Source organism: Leptodactylus fuscus, chromosome 6 (assembly GCF_031893055.1).
Source record: "Leptodactylus fuscus isolate aLepFus1 chromosome 6, aLepFus1.hap2, whole genome shotgun sequence".
NCBI lineage: Eukaryota > Metazoa > Chordata > Amphibia > Anura > Leptodactylidae > Leptodactylus > Leptodactylus fuscus.
In genome coordinates, this window is record NC_134270.1 from 163,687,556 (window position 1) to 163,704,781 (window position 17,226).

The following is a 17,226-nucleotide window of genomic DNA, read 5'->3' on the forward strand; positions in this document are numbered from 1 at the left end:
ATCTAATACTCCGCTACTTCATTCATCTCCATAGAGGGCAATAATATAGTTGTTATATCCTTGTACATAGGAGGTAGTATTATAGTACAGTAGTTATATTCTTGTACATAGGAGCAGTATTATAGTAGTTATATTCTTGTACATAGGAGCAGTATTATAGTAGTTATATTCTTGTACATAGGAGCAGTATTATAGTAGTTATATTCTTGTACATAGGAGCAGTATTATAGTAGTTATATTCTTGTACATAGGAGTAATATTATAGTAGTTATATTCTTGTACATAGGAGCAGTATTATAGTAGTTATATTCTTGTACATAGGAGCAGTATTATAGTAGTTATATTCTTGTACATAGGAGCAGTATTATAGTAGTTATATTCTTGTACATAGGAGCAGTATTATAGTAGTTATATTCTTGTACATAGGAGCAGTATTATAGTAATTATATTCTTGTACATAGAAGTAGTATTATAGTAGTTATATTCTTGTACATAGAAGTAGTATTATAGTAGTTATATTCTTGTACATAGGCGTAGTATTATAGTAGTTATATTCTTGTACATAGGAGTAGTATTATAGTAGTTATATTCTTGTACATAGGGGGTAGTATTATAGTAGTTATATTCTTGTACATAGGAGTAGTATTATAGTAGTTATATTCTTGTACATAGGAGGTAGTATTATAGTAGTTATATTCTTGTACATAGGAGCAGTATTATAGTAGTTATATTCTTGTACATAGGAGGTAGTATTATAGTAGGTATATTCTTGTACATAGGAGCAGTATTATAGTAATTATATTCTTGTACATAGAAGTAGTATTATAGTAATTATATTCTTGTACATAGGAGGTAGTAGTATAGTAGTTATATTCTTGTACATAGGAGCAGTATTATAGTAGTTATATTCTTGTACATAGGAGCAGTATTATAGTAGTTATATTCTTGTACATAGGAGCAGTATTATAGTAGTTATATTCTTGTACATAGGAGTAGTATTATAGTAGTTATATTCTTGTACATAGGAGGTAGTATTATAGTAGTTATATTCTTGTACATAGGAGGTAGTATTATAGTAGTTATATTCTTGTACATAGGAGTAGTATTATAGTAGTTATATTCTTGTACATAGGAGTAGTATTATAGTAGTTATATTCTTGTACATAGGAGCAGTATTATAGTAGTTATATTCTTGTACATAGGAGGTAATATTATAGTAGTTATATTCTTGTACATAGGAGCAGTATTATAGTAGTTATATTCTTGTACATAGGAGTAATATTATAGTAGTTATATTCTTGTACATAGGAGCAGTATTATAGTAGTTACATTCTTGTACATAGAAGCAGTATTATAGTAGTTATATTCTTGTACATATGAGCAGTATTATAGTAGTTATATTCTTGTACATAGGGGCAGTATTATAGTAGTTATATTCTTGTACATAGTAGTATTATAGTAGTTATATTCTTGTACATAGGTGTAGTATTATAGTAGTTATATTCTGGTACATAGGAGTAGTATTATAGTAGTTATATTCTTGTACATAGGGGGCAGTATTATAGTAGTTATATTCTTGTACATAGGAATAGTATTATAGTAGTTATATTCTTGTACATAGGAGTAGTATTATAGTAGTTATATTCTTGTACATAGGAGTAGTATTATAGTTGTTATATTCTTGTACATAGGAGTAGTATTATAGTAGTTATATTCTTGTACATAGGGGGCAGTATTATAGTAGTTATATTCTTGTACATAGGTGTAGTATTATAGTAGTTATATTCTGGTACATAGGAGCAGTATTATAGTAGTTATATTCTTGTACATAGGAGTAGTATTATAGTTGTTATATTCTTGTACATAGGAGCAGTATTATAGTAGTTATATTCTTGTACATAGGAGTAGTATTATAGTTGTTATTCTTGTACATAGGAGTAGTATTATAGTAGTTATATTCTTGTACATAGGGGGCAGTATTATAGTAGTTATATTCTTGTACATAGGTGTAGTATTATAGTAGTTATATTCTGGTACATAGGAGCAGTATTATAGTAGTTATATTCTTGTACATAGGGGCAGCATTATTATATTAGTTATCATCTACTCTGTAGGGCGCAGTAGTGAGTATAGAATAGTTCCTCCATTGTAGTCTGAGCTGTATCTGGAGGTGTAATGTTAGGAATATTACAATGTGACTGGTTCCTGCTGCTCTCTTCTCCATATTAGTACTGAGCGCAGCTGCTCTTTAGGGCGGTTGTGTTGCTCCTTTCTCTGACACTGTATTACTTTTATGATCTTACAGTAGACTTTCTGTATCATGTAGGGATTTCTTACACTTGTATGATGGCGTTGGTGGGCTTCGCGCTGGTCCCCGTCCTCCTCCTGTGTTATTGTGTTTCTGCACTACTGACTGCGCGTCTTTTCGGAGGCGTCGCATGAACCCTGCCTGTAATTATTCCGCTTGTTTCCTCCTCCTTGTCGCCGGGTTTGTTTGTTTGTACACAAGAGCGGAACAGATTGTTCACATCAGGAGCGCTCCTGTTACCGCTGCCATTATTATTTCACTTCATGACTCCCAAGATCGTGTCATGCCAGTGGTGAACCGGTTAAACCTCCTTTCCCCAGATACTGGAAATACATGCTCAACTCTTGGGAAAGCTGGGTGACATCCAATATGGCTGCCATTATGGCTACCTCATGAATTGTTCCCACATTCGCACCCTGCAGCGGTTTGTATGCCTCTTCTGCCATTCAGGACTGCAGGAAAGCTGGATGACAACCCCCGGTAGAAGTTATTGTTTATGGCTTATTATTATTTGTCTGTTTTTGGGAAAGCTGGGTGATAAGCAATATGGCAGCCATTTTTGTTTCTTACTCATCTATGTTGTATCTCAGGTCCGTGCAGGCGTCTCGCAGGAAGAAGGAAAGTCGGAAGAAGATGAAGAGATATCTGCTCATAGGCCTGGCCACTGTGGGTGGAGGGACAGTTATCGGTGAGGGTCCTAACGCTGCGCCACTCTCGTCATGTGACGTGGTTACTTCGTGTGAGGTCTCTCATATATTCCATCCATGTACACAGGTCTGACGGGAGGATTGGCAGCTCCACTTGTAGCCGCAGGAGCCGCCACAATCATCGGGAGCGCCGGAGCCGCAGTTTTGGGGTCCACGGCCGGCATCGCTATCATGGCGTCTCTCTTTGGAGCAGCCGGAGCCGGGCTGACAGGTTCGTGGGAATAATAAAAAATCAGAAAAAGACTTTCCTTGGCTGATTCTCACAAGATGATGTCCAATATATCTCAGGTTATAAGATGAAGAAACGTGTTGGAGCCATTGAGGAGTTTGAGTTCTTGCCGATGACCGGCGGGCGTCAGCTCCACATATGTATCGCCATCACTGGGTGGCTCTCCACTGGAAAATACGGTGAGGGTTCTTATTCTTTGTTCTATATACCACCAAATAATACAGCTATACTGTATGACGGTATATGGATGAGATAGATGAACCTTATATAATGTCTTAATATCCTGTGTAGGAAGTTTTGCTGCCCCATGGCAAAGTCTGCTGCACTCCACTGAACAGTACTGCCTGGCATGGGAGTCTAAGTACCTCAGGGAACTCGGAAACGCACTGGATACCTTACTGAACGGCCTGGTGAATATTGTGGCGCAGGAAGCCCTGAAATACACCATCTTGTCAGGTAGCCTTATGCTATGTGCCCTGCTGACTGTATACATGGGGGAAGTGGAGTCTGTTTGTAAATACGTTGTCCTTAACTTGAGTTACATCCTGTATTATACTCCAGAGCTGCGCTCACTATTCTGCTGGTACAGTCACTGTGTACATACATTACATTACTTATCCTGTACTGATCCTGAGTTACATCCTGTATTATACTCCAGAGCTGTGCTCACTATTCTGCTGGTACAGTCACTGTGTACATACATTACTTATCCTGTACTTATCCTGAGTTACATCCTGTATTATACTCCAGAGCTGCGCTCACTATTCTGCTGGTGCAGTCACTGTGTACATACATTACATTACTTATTCTGTACTGATCCTGAGTTACATCCTGTATTATACTCCAGAGCTGCGCTCACTATTCTGCTGGTACAGTAACTGTGTACATACATTACATTACTTATCCTGTACTGATCCTGAGTTACATCCTGTATTATACTCCAGAGCTGCGCTCACTATTCTGCTGGTACAGTCACTGTGTACATACATTATATTACTTATCCTGTATTATACTCCAGAGCTGCGCTCGTTATTCTGCTGGTGCAGTCACTGTGTACATACATTACATTACTTATCCTGTACTGATCCTGAGTTACATCCTGTATTATACTGCAGAGCTGCGCTCACTATTCTGCTGGTGCAGTCACTGTGTACATACATTACATTACTGATCCTGTACTGATCCTGAGTTACATCCTGTATTATACTCCAGAGCTGCGCTCACTATTCTGCTGGTACAGTCACTGTGTACATACATTACATTACTTATCCTGTACTGATCCTGAGTTACATCCTGTATTATACTCCAGAGCTGTGCTCACTATTCTGCTGGTACAGTCACTGTGTACATACATTACATTACTTATCCTGTACTGATCCTGAGTTACATCCTGTATTATACTCCAGAGCAGCGCTCACTATTCTGCTGGTACAGTCACTGTGTACATACATTACATTACTGATCCTGTACTGATCCTGAGTTACATCCTGTATTATACTCCAGAGCTGCGCTCACTATTCTGCTGGTACAGTCACTGTGTACATACATTACATTACTTATCCTGTACTGATCCTGAGTTACATCCTGTATTATACTCCAGAGCTGTGCTCACTATTCTGCTGGTACAGTCACTGTGTACATACATTACATTACTTATCCTGTACTGATCCTGAGTTACATCCTGTATTATACTCCAGAGCTGTGCTCACTATTCTGCTGGTACAGTCACTGTGTACATACATTACATTACTTATCCTGTACTGATCCTGAGTTACATCCTGTATTATACTCCAGAGCTGCACTCACTATTCTGCTGGTACAGTCACTGTGTACATACATTACTTATCCTGTACTGATCCTGAGTTACATCCTGTATTATACTCCAGAGCTGTGCTCACTATTCTGCTGGTACTGTGTACACATATTACATGCCTTCTCCTCTGCTCTCCAGGTATTGTGACTGCCCTGACATGGCCGGCCTCGCTCATCACCGTGGCCAGTGTGATAGATAACCCTTGGGGTGTCTGCCTTAGTCGCTCGGCTGAAGTAGGGAAGCATCTGGCCCATATCCTGCTCAGCAGACAGCAGGTAACAAGGAGTCTGAGCGCTCCGTCCTCCTGACCGGTCATAATGGTGGATGATTGGATTCTGGGTGTACACACAATCCCTTCCTCCTTGTTGTCTCCTTCATCACGTCTCGTCTTATTCCCCCTTCCCCCCTCCTTGTTGTCTCCTTCATCCTGTCACATCTTGTATCCCCCACTGCTGTTGTCTTTCTGTGTGGGTGGGGGACTTGGACCCCCCTCGGTGTTAATCCGTCTCCTTGGTCCTGCCAGCACTGTGCGCTCTATATGCAGATACATGTGGGATGACTGGATGAATCATGGTGTGTATGAGGGGGTCAGACACCTGCGGGGGGAGGGGCTGCTTCTCCAACGTCTTGAAACGAGCGTGATTTCGGTTCTTAACAGCAGTCTCTGTAATGAACATATGTCCTCGAAGCCAAGAACCGGTAATTGCTGCGATGAGTGCGGATTATAGGCGACTACTTCATTACCTTGTGTACGCTCCGCAGCCGCGTGGCACGTCTCTGTTAATCTCTGTGTCGACACTTGATCAGGCACAGCTTGGCAGTGAGCCCATTGGCTAGTGTGGTGGGTCTCTTAGGGGTATGGGAAGGGGAGAGGAATGCTTGTGATCACATTATCCATTCACAGGGGAGCACAGCGCCCCCTCCCAAATAATGTCCATTTACATAGGGGTCAAAGAGAATCAGTAAATTCCCTCATTATTATCCTGAGTGTTTTCTGGAATTTTGTGAAAATTTTGCACATTTTTGATTCCTCGCCATTTTAAAGGAGTTTACGGTAAGCGCCTGGTTGTCGGAGATATCGGTGCAGGTAGTTTTGGCTCCATCACAAGGGTGGGCCTTATAGATCAGCGCCATTGTTGGGCAGTAAGGAACATTCCCCTGACATTACTCTTCCATAGCCCTATACTGTCAGAGGGGTGACACTGATCTGTAAGGTCCGTTCTTCTGGCGGTGAAGGAATATCGGTAACAAAACTACCCGCACTGATATCTCTGGCACCCTAGAGCATCTCTATTATCTATCAGTGAATGGACACGCTGCGTGTGATGTGCCATAATACTTCTCACAGCTAGGGTTGAGATTTCAGGATCGATTTTTAAAATCCAATTTCTGATCATTTTCCAGCTGATCCCGATCGTGAAATTTGCTCGATCACCGATCAGGATCCAATCTTTCCCGATCGCTCAACCCTATTTATGATATATACATGTATAGGGTTGAGCCAATCTTGAGATAACCTCCGACCTTGATCCTTCTGGAAAAGATCGGGATCGGAATCCGATCGCGATTGTGAAACTTACTTGATCGCCGATCGGAATCCGATCCCGATTACTCAACCCTACTCACAGCTGAGGATTTGTAACAGTGACAATCTTAGTGTCTGCCTTCCATGACAGGTCCCACAGGGCCAGGTTTTGAGGTGCAAGGCCACTCCAGTTTCCTTAGTGCGAATATCCTGAACAGCCTACGAACATCCTAAGTAAACATCCTAAGTAAACTTCTTAAGTAAACATCCTGAACTGCTGCACAGATACATTGTAACAAACTATCAGCTCAGGCAAGAGCTTTGTATAGCCAATATTGAGTTTACCTCACATAGTAGTCTATACCAGATACAATTGTAACAAACTCTCAGCTATGAGAATTATTAGTTGAAGGTGGGAAGGGCTTGTGAGGGAAGAGCGCCACCCTGTGGTGAGCTTATGCAGTGCAATCCTATGAGGACTGAAGCTGAACCAAGTGTGCATGTGTTCTCAGGCCGTGATGTGAATGATGGGGGTAGTTGTCCTGTGTACCTTGCACATGTTACAGTAACACAGTTGTTCTCTTCCCTCAGGGACGCCGGCCGGTCACACTGATCGGCTTCAGCCTGGGGGCTCGGGTCATATACTTCTGTCTACAGGAGCTGGCACAGGAGGCAGGTAAGGGCCGCAGTCATCAGCGGGGTCAATTGTGTAAGGCCTAATACAGTGATCTATACCGTCATGGTGTATTATTATGGGGGAAACACAGCTGTGACTTTCATGTAACCTACTAGAAAGTAGAAGCTCTGGAGTCACATCTTAGTCAGATCTGTTTCTGGGAAAGCTGGGTAACAGTTCTGGATTGTCATTCCTATTGGTTGTCACTAGGGTTGAGCCGATATTTGACTTTTCAGGATCGATTCTGAAATCCGATTTCCGATCAGTTTTCATTCGAACCCGATCTTGATCTGAATTCCGATTCCAATGCAAGTCAATGGGATTTTTTTATTAATCGGAGATCGGATTTTAAAAACAATCCTATTCACTATACAGAATGGAATCTAATAATTGAGTGCTTTAATTGTTAGAATCCATGCTGTGTAGTGATTTTTTTTTAATCCTCTGGCTACTTAGTCCCCCCTGGTGTCCACTTACCTGCAGAGATGGCTGCTCCGGTGCCCGGTGTTCTCGTTCTTCTTCGCCTTGCTGTCCCCCGCCTCCCAGGTTAGGAGAGTGTGGGCGGGTACTGGGAGGGGAGACGTCTCGTCTCACCGCCCTGTACCCGCCCACTTTCCTAAGCCACAAGCCCTGCCTTCTTCCTAGCTCTTTAACACTAACCTGGGAGGCGGGGGCAGCGAGGCGAAGAAGAACGAGAACACCGGGCACCGGACCAGCCATCTCTGCAGGTAAGTAGCTACTAGAGATGTTAGCTAGTCTCCCATTAGAATGAGTGGACGCAGCCGGCGCGTAGGGGGTTAAGGCTCTGTGCCGGCTGCTTCCATTCATTCCTATGGAACCACAGCGGAGCCTTCAAACTGAGTATACACTCCGCTCAGAATGAGCGGAGCGTATACTCAGTGTGAAGGCTAACATTGTTAGCTTTTCCCACAATGCTTGGCCAGTAGCAAGGCATTGTGGGAAATAATCACCGATCTCGATCCCACCTAAAAAGATCGTGTTCGGAATTCCGATCGCGATCGTGAAATTTTCTCGTTCGCCGATCGGAGTCCGATCTTTTCTGAACACGATCGCTCAACCCTAGTTGTCACCCAGCTTTCTTAGAGCTCGGATACTTCTGCAGTGATCTCTCTGCATCGTAGATGTGTCAAAGCTCCTGCTGTCACAAACAGGAGGCCCTATTGGTTGTCACATAGCTTTTCCAAAAACAGATATTTTCTTAAAGGGGTTATCTAGTTTCTATTATTGATGGCCTATCCTATTAGATCTGATATCAGGGACTTCCCCAGCAGATCAGCTCTACCGAGACAGTACGACTCCTGGTAATGTTTGCATTCACTTCTTCGCTATACAAGTAGTGGTAGGTTTTGGTAATGCCCCATTGAAGTCTATGAAGGTCATTGAAGACTATGGGGCTGCCCCATTGAAGTCTATGACACGGTACTGCAGTACCTACACCCACCTCTTTAGTTTCGGTCATCAGTACGGGATTTGTAGGGAGGACACTTGGACCCCGAACAGATCAGCTGTTCCGGCAGTTTCTTGGTGCAGATATAATCCATCAATACTAGAAATCCTATAACCCCTGTATCTACCATATGGACAGTTGTATACATTGGCATAGTCTGGAATAATTAAAGGGGATTTATTTCCTTTAAAAAGGTCATCAATATGTGATCAGCAGAGTATCGACACCCAGTCAGCACTGATGATCACTTATAAATCGATAACCTATCCTTAGGACACTCAGGACCCCCGCATATCAGCTGTTTGAAGGGACTGTGGTGCCATGGTCTTTTTCCTGGTCCACGTTCACCAGTCCCAATGTGACAGCAGCAGCTTGGTCTTGTTTAAATGAATGGGGTTGAGCTGCAATACCAAGCACAGCCACTATACAGTGTGTGGCGCTGCACTTGATATTCAGTGAAGTGACCGCAGCCGTCATCCACTTTGCAGTCTATTCAACTAGCTGATCGTGGTTGGATCCCTGCTGGTCACATATCGATGACCTGTCCTAAGTTTACGTCAAAAAACGAGTCATGGAAAAGTTGGATTGTATCCCCGGCAGATGCTGAAGGGATCATTGAGGACGTGGTGCTGCTGGGAGCCCCCGTAGAGGGTGACGTGAAGAAATGGAAGCCGCTCACACGCGTTGTATCGGGCCGGATCATCAATGGTTACTGCAGGTAGACCCTATCGCCCCTCGCTGCCGCATAGTGTCTATAGATATATATGTGTATATTTATTTGTAAGGTCTTGGTGAATCATGGCTTATTTTCAGCAGAATGAATAATACAATAAATAATAACCCCAAGAATAGATCGGAGAGCGGAGATTGTGGGGGAGGAATGGGCGGATGATGTCATCTATCCCTGCACGATATTCACAGGGTCTGTAATGTCTGCCCTGATGAGTTATATGGTTTTAAGGTTTTAAAGGGGTTGTCCAGGTTTGTTAGGCCGGAAATGGGTCGGGGGCCAATAGCCTTCTATAAGGGGCTGCTTTACTGCAGTACAGTCAATGCAGTGTCGGCATCCGGCTCCAATACAGGTTGGGGTTATACCTTATGTTTTGTCCTGACCTGTCACCTATTCTTTGGCAGAGGCGACTGGTTGCTCAGCTTTGTGTACCGTAGCTCCTCGGTGAAGCTCAGCGTGGCCGGGCTACAGCCTGTCAACCTGGATGATCGCAGGATGGTGAATGTGGACCTGTCATCCGTGGTAAGTGGCCACCACTACAGGTAGATGGCAACGCTATCGGAACGAAGAAATCTTTGCATTTGTTTGTGATTTTGAGTTTCTGCGTCCCCAATGCTGCGAGAGAAATCTCCAGCGACGCCTCCATCTTCATCTTGAACGGCCTCTCCCTGCGTCTTCTTCCGTTCTGGGTTTCAATCTTCTAGGCCTTGAGCAGAGCTGACTGCGCATGCTCAGGCCACAAAAAAATGGCCGCTTACACAGTAAGCTGGTGTAAGTGACCATTTTCTTGTGGCCACTTACACAGTAAGCTGGTGTAAGCAGCCATTTTCTTGTGGCCACTTACACAGTAAGCTGGTGTAAGCGGCCATTTTCTTGTGGCCCGGGCATGCGCAGTCGACTCTGCTTGAGGCCTGAGGCCTAGAAAATTGAAACCCAGGATGGAAGAAGACACAGAGAGAGGCCGTTCCTGAAGAAGATGGAGGCGTCGCTGGAGATTTCTCTCGCAGCGTAGGGGACGCCCCCAGTGCTGTGAGAGAACTCATTTGCATACCGAAGAAAACCTGTACAGCGGCGCGGAGAAGACGTCTAAGGGAAGGAGAAGAATAGCCTTTCTTAAGGCTATTCCTATGTGTTAGTCAGAAAAAAGGGTACCCAATGATAGCATCCCTTTAAAGGGGTCTTCCAGGATGTACATATTGATGACCAATCCTTGGGATAGATAAGGGTCTGACACCCAGTGTACCTGGTCTTGAAGAGACTGTGGCGCTCACGGTTCCCTTTGCTGATGACGTCACATTCATTGGTCACTTGGTACAGCCGCAGCTTAGTCCCGTCCAAGTGAATGGGGCTGAGGTGCAATACCAAGGTATTCAGTGAAGAGGCCACAGGCTCTTCAACCAGCCGATTGGTGGTGATCCTGGGTGTTGGACCCCCACCAGTCACAGATTGATTACTTATCTCCAAAAAATCTCTGCTTCATATTTCCCCTATGTAAATCGGTCACACGTGTGCAGTGCATGTCTAAGGGGTTAATGAAGAAGAGCTGAGCTGTATTTTCGGCTCCCTGTATGACATGTGATACTCCCTCACTTTTCCATAATCCCGGCCTACCAGGGATCAGCTCTAAGAGGCGGCCACCATGTTCCTTCCTCCCCGGAGAGTGATGTTTCTTGGAATTGGAGGAACAGCCTTGTTTCCTGTCTCAGTCCCTTATAATTATTTGTAAATCCACTTTGGCGTCGCTTTCATATGTAGAGATGGCAATAAGGGCCGGGGTTAATCCAGTGAGAGAGGCGAGCGCGGTCTCTGTGCAGACGGCCTTTTCTCTGGTCCTAATCCCATAAATATGTGATTGGTGGGGGGGGGGGGGGTCTGACACCCAGGACCCCCACAGATCAGCTAGTTGAAGAGGCAGTGCCATACATGTTATCGGGGCTGTGGTTAATATTGCACCTCAGCCCTATTTCCAGCTTTCCCAGGGACAGGTCCATGTGAACTCAATGACAGTGTAGAAGTTATGGGAAATTTCTCATTGTATTTGTATCATAGACTGGCGTGTAGTTGTAGCAGAGCTGAGATTGTTTGCGGTGCGGAGTCCCATATACAGCCCGGGCTGTGCTACACTGAGCTCTGCTCCATCTGCGTGCCTTCCCTCCTAGCCCTGGGCACATACATTACCACTTCTGATCTGTTTATTGTGAATCCTTCTGCTCCAGCGCCGCTGCTCACACAACAGACATGATTTCAGTAATGAACGCCCCGGCATGGCTGAGTGCTGACCCTGCGGGACGTAGCTGCCGGCCGAGGGATGGAAGTCGACAGCAGACTGTATCTTCTACACATCGTACATCAGGAGGCATCAGCTCCGTCTGGGATTTGATGCCTGAGTTAGCAGCGTGTAAGATATAGGACTGACAGCTGTGAGCGCGGCTCTGGAGTGCAAGAGGGAGGCTGCAGCCTGGGGAGGTAAAGGGGTTTTTCTGCAGGATATAACAGTGATGACATGAAGGTGAAGCCCTGACCGCAGAGTATGCGTCTATGGCAGGAGAGCAGAGAAAGGGACCTTGTGATCCTGAGTTATGGTCTGTAGTATGTACAGGATAAGTAATGTAATGTACATAGTGACTGCACCAGCAGAATAGTGAGCGCAGCTCTGGAGTATAATACAGGATGTAACTCAGGATAAGTACAGGATAAGTAATGTATGTACACAGTGACTGTACCAGCAGAATAGTGAGTGCAGCTCTGGAGTATAATACAGGATGTAACTCAGGAACAGTACAGGATAAGTAATGTAATGTATGTACACAGTGACTGCACCAGCAGAATAGTGAGTGCAGCTCTGGAGTATAATACAGGATGTAACTCAGGATCAGTACAGGATAAGTAATGTAATGTATGTACACAGTGACTGTACCAGCAGAAGAGTGAGCGCAGCTCTGGAGTATAATACAGGATGTAACTCAGGATCAGTACAGGATAAGTAATGTAATGTATGTACACAGTGACTGTACCAGCAGAAGAGTGAGCGCAGCTCTGGAGTATAATACAGGATGTAACTCAGGATCAGTACAGGATAAGTAATGTAATGTATGTACACAGTGACTGCACCAGCAGAATAGTGAGCGCAGCTCTGGAGTATAATACAGGATGTAACTCAGGATCAGTACAGGATAAGTAATGTAATGTATGTACACAGTGACTACACCAGCAGAATAGTGAGCGCAGCTCTGGAGTATAATACAGGATGTAACTCAGGAACAGTACAGGATAAGTAATGTAATGTATGTACACAGTGACTGCACCAGCAGAATAGTGAGCGCAGCTCTGGAGTATAATACAGGAAGTAACTCAGGATCAGTACAGGATAAGTAATGTAATGTATGTACACAGTGACTGTACCAGCAGAACAGTGAGTGCAGCTCTGGAGTATAATACAGGATGTAACTCAGGATCAGTACAGGATAAGTAATGTAATGTATGTACACAGTGACTGCACCAGCACAATAGAGAGCGCAGCTCTGGAGTATAATACAGGATGTAACTCAGGATCAGTACAGGATAAGTAATGTAATGTATGTACACAGTGACTGTACCAGCAGAATAGTGAGTGCAGCTCTGGAGTATAATACAGGATGTAACTCAGGATCAGTACAGGATAAGTAATGTAATGTATGTACACAGTGACTGTACCAGCAGAATAGTGAGTGCAGCTCTGGAGTATAATACAGGATGTAACTCAGGATCAGTACAGGATAAGTAATGTAATGTATGTACACAGTGACTGTACCAGCAGAATAGTGAGTGCAGCTCTGGAGTATAATACAGGATATAACTGAGGATAAGTAATGTAATGTATGTATACAGTGACTGTACCAGCAGAATAGTGAGTGCAGCTCTGGAGTATAATACAGGATGTAACTCAGGATCAGTATATAGGATATAGTGTATATATACAGTGACTTGAGGCTGTCTATGTAGTATAATACAGAGGTGGACATTGCTCTTAGTTCCCTCGGTCTGCGTTCAGCTGTCAGTTCCAGTGATTTTCCCTTCTCCTTCCATTAGCATATACCCGTCTTGACCCTTCAGTGTAGGATGTGAGAGATAAGTGGGATCATACAGAGGACTCCTGGAGTTATGAATTAGTTATGTCACCCCTGTCAGTCTTGTCTCTATTTCTCGGTACTAGAAGCCTGAGGCGCTCCCCTCGGGCCTTGCTGCTATTTATGTTGTGCTGATGGATCTGTGAGTGCAGAGATATATATATATATATGTGTGTGTATGTATACAGTATATATATATATATAGGCACCATTAGCACATCCTGCACAGGGAGCGCGCCGCACATTACAGGTGATAAAACATTTTGCTAATGTCTTAGCTGCTCTGACAGCTGGCTGAGCATGCTGGGAGTTGTAGTATTTCAACACTTGGCAGTTGTAGATCTTATCCCATGTGAGTTGTGACCCAATATGGCCGGCTGCTGAGGAACTACAAGTCTCAGCCACTCCCAGCTTATTCTATGTCCTCTTGCCTCTGATATAGACACTATACAGTCCAGACAGCCTGCTCTTTCCTGTGGTACTACAAGTCCCAGCATTGCCTTTATCTACAGTGATATCCCTTTGGTGTATTTTCCGCCTTCTGTTTGGCTCTGTACATGTCGGCGCTGCGCTATGTCACGGAGTAAATTGGTAAGCGCGGACTCTCGCCGCAAATAATTAGTACGCCGCCCCCACCTGGCAGAAATTAATTACACCTCCAGGTTAAGCGCTGACCCGCTGTCCTTTTCATCGCCGCTCGGGAGGGGGAGGTGATCCCAGCAGGTCTCTGGGTGTTTTTGGGGAGGGGGGAGAGGCAGAGAACAGCTGCTCCGTACAATGTTGTACCGCCACCCCCCATCATTACCCGCAGCGCATAATTGACTCCTTTTTGTTTTCTACTGTAAGCTCTTGATTTTCTTCAGTTTTTTTCGGATAAGGCACTTGTGGCTGCTTTATATTCCTGAGCCCTCGACGTCGTCTGTCACTGACTTACAGCTGCGCCAATGGGCTCACGTATCGCACCGCAGCGGAGAACAATCCCTCATAATCACTGCGAGCGGACACTTCCTGCCCTTTGCTGAGTGATCCTCATGAGGGGGGTAGAACTTTTCTTTCTTAAAGGGGAACCTTGTGTGTATGGGACAGAATTCAGGACAGATGCTGTTTCTGTCCATTTTGTATCTCTTCACTGAATACCACGCACAGCCATTGTAGTGGTTGTGTTTGGTATTGCAGCTCAGCCCCATTCAGTTGAATGGAACTGAGCTTCTGCTGTACCATGTGACCAATGAACGCAATGTCATCAGCACAGCACGGTCTTTTCAAACAGCTGATCGGTCTTGGTCCTGGGTATCAAACCCCCACTGATCACATATTGAAGACTTATCCTAAGGATAGGTAATAAGTATATGATATTGCTTACTGATCCCCCAGCGCTCCCATTCCAATTACCTTGTCCCTGCTGGTCTCTACTTCCAGGAAATGCCTACTCAGCCAATCAGTAGCAGAGGTGGATCCACACTGCGGCTAGTGATTGGCTGAGCAGTCGCTTCCAGGGCCAGGAAGTAGCGACCAGCAGGGAACCAGGAACATTGGGGATCACTGATTATCACTCCCCCCCCCCCATCCCAATCCCTTTAATGAGTTTACTGCCGCTCACGTCTACTCCTTCCATAGGTGAACGGACACCTGGACTACATGAAGCAGATGGACACAATACTGAAGGCCGTGGGTATCAAGACCAAGGAGTGTCGGCTGGAAGAGCAGAACGGACTTCTCCAGCCACTGGCGGGAGGTCTCGCTACGTCTCAAAGCAGCGAGACGGCAGAAGAAACCACCAGCAAGGAGGACGTCTCACCCTGGGACTGGGAGCCCATCACAACGGCAGACCCTTCCCCAGACTTGTCCCAGTCTCCCTGCGCCCGCTGTGGTACTGCGCAGGTGGAGGAACCGTTCTGTAAAGACTGCGCTAACAATAACACAGCAACAAAAGATGAGGAGAGCGACACTCCGCACTCTCTTAAAGAGACAGAACATGAAGCAGGGATCAGCTGCAGTTCTGTAGGGTGATCCGGACTTGGTGTCTTAGATACTGTGATACACAGGGAGCGTCCATGAGCCGTCTCCAGCGATGACCATATCCTGAAGGTAAAGCTGGTGACGTCACCGCACTGAGTTTTTAGCGCCGCTGCCTTATCGTAAAGGGGACATTAAAAAGTGCAAACACTTCCATAATACGTCCGATGTGTGAAGCCTTATAGGATGACCGCCATCTCCTGTGTCTTAAGATGGAGACTAGGAGTAGAGAGCAGCGTGGGGATCTGTCCCATTCTAGTCATTGTATTTTCATGGTGCCCCCAACAAACCCCTTTATTTCATTCCATAAGGCCAGATGTCGGCCATATTTCCTAGACCAAATCCAAACTCAGGAGTCCCTGCATTCTCAGTATTGAAAACATGACTACAGTAGAGGTGCAGGGACTCCTTGCATCATCAATGACTGTAGTGCTGGGAGTCTTGGTTCCAGCTTGGGTTTTGTCTTGAGAATATGGCTGACATGAGGTCCATATCTAACCGTACTGTGAAGAGACCGCAGCAATCAATATTGTAGTATCAGACAACCCCCTTAAAGGGATTATCCATGATGGCCAGGATCCCAAGAGTGTGGTGAGTACGCATTCCGGAGAAGCAGTGGGCATGTGTCCTGCCGTGTCATTCAAGGTATATGGGTCTGCTTGTGTTATCCCCATCTATCTCTAGGTGATTGTGACACCCAGGGCCCCCACCAATCAGCTATATGAAGGGGCGCAGCTTTAAGAAGCACCACAGTCTTTTTTCTATGCTGATGGATGATGTTACGTTCATCAGTCACATGATACAACAGCGGCCCAGTCCCATTCAAGTAAATAGGACTGAGCTGCAATACCAAGCACAGCCACTACAATATATACAGTGCTGTGCTTGGTATTCAGTGCTCTCTTTAGCCAGCTGATATGTGGGGGTCCCGGGTGTCAGACCCTCATCGATCATCGAAGGATAACTCCTCAATGTATAAGTTCTAGTAAACCCCTTTAAAGTCTAAGTCTATTAGCTCTTCATTTACATAAATCTGGACCAGCCCTTTAATTGAAGAGTGGATACGTCGCCGGGATCGACCCTTTAATGACTCAATCTCCCACACTTCACATACCTGACATTTCTCTAATGTCACCGAGCTTGTTCCTTCATTGCCGGTGGCGAGGACGGGCGCCTTCCCCTCCCCCATTTTCCCTGCTGCTCTCTCATCAAATATCACTGAATTTATTAGAAAAAAAAAAAAAATTACAGAAATAAGTGGACAGAAGAGCAATAAATTACTGTACAAAATGTCACCAGCAGAGCCCCAGGACCCCGTCACGTGTCAAGTACAAGACGGCGAAGAGACCCCAAAGTGACTGCAAAACAGAACTGTTCCTCCTCCGGAAAATCCTACACAAAATGTTGTGTTACTCTAGTCCCTTCCAAAGCTGCATTCATAATACCTCTGACTGTGCACTACAGGAGCTCAGATAGGACATAGCGCTAGGTTGCCCACAGTGGGGTGGAGCTAAACCCTGTCTATTGCTAAGGACAACCTGAAGAATGTTGAAGGCAGCTCTAGATGTGATTGGAGTAAATGGATAATTTACTCGAAAAGAGTCTTTCCAAAAATGACCGCTATACAACATGGCGATCACATGATCGG

General features: G+C 44.8%; 1 protein-coding gene across 1 annotated transcript in view; it reads left to right on the forward strand.

The window, feature by feature from the left end:
• TMCO4 (transmembrane and coiled-coil domains 4) overlaps positions 1-17,188 on the forward strand; it is a 28,121-nt gene extending 10,933 nt beyond the window's left edge. Inside the window, exons 6-14 of the mRNA XM_075277900.1 lie at positions 2,899-2,996; positions 3,083-3,226; positions 3,304-3,423; positions 3,536-3,700; positions 5,196-5,332; positions 7,174-7,258; positions 9,327-9,444; positions 9,861-9,978; positions 15,180-17,188. Of these exons, the coding sequence (XP_075134001.1) occupies positions 2,899-2,996; positions 3,083-3,226; positions 3,304-3,423; positions 3,536-3,700; positions 5,196-5,332; positions 7,174-7,258; positions 9,327-9,444; positions 9,861-9,978; positions 15,180-15,572 (1,378 nt within the window). The 3' untranslated portion in view covers positions 15,573-17,188. The remainder of the gene's footprint in view (positions 1-2,898; positions 2,997-3,082; positions 3,227-3,303; positions 3,424-3,535; positions 3,701-5,195; positions 5,333-7,173; positions 7,259-9,326; positions 9,445-9,860; positions 9,979-15,179) is intronic.
• Positions 17,189-17,226: the final 38 nt, after the last annotated feature.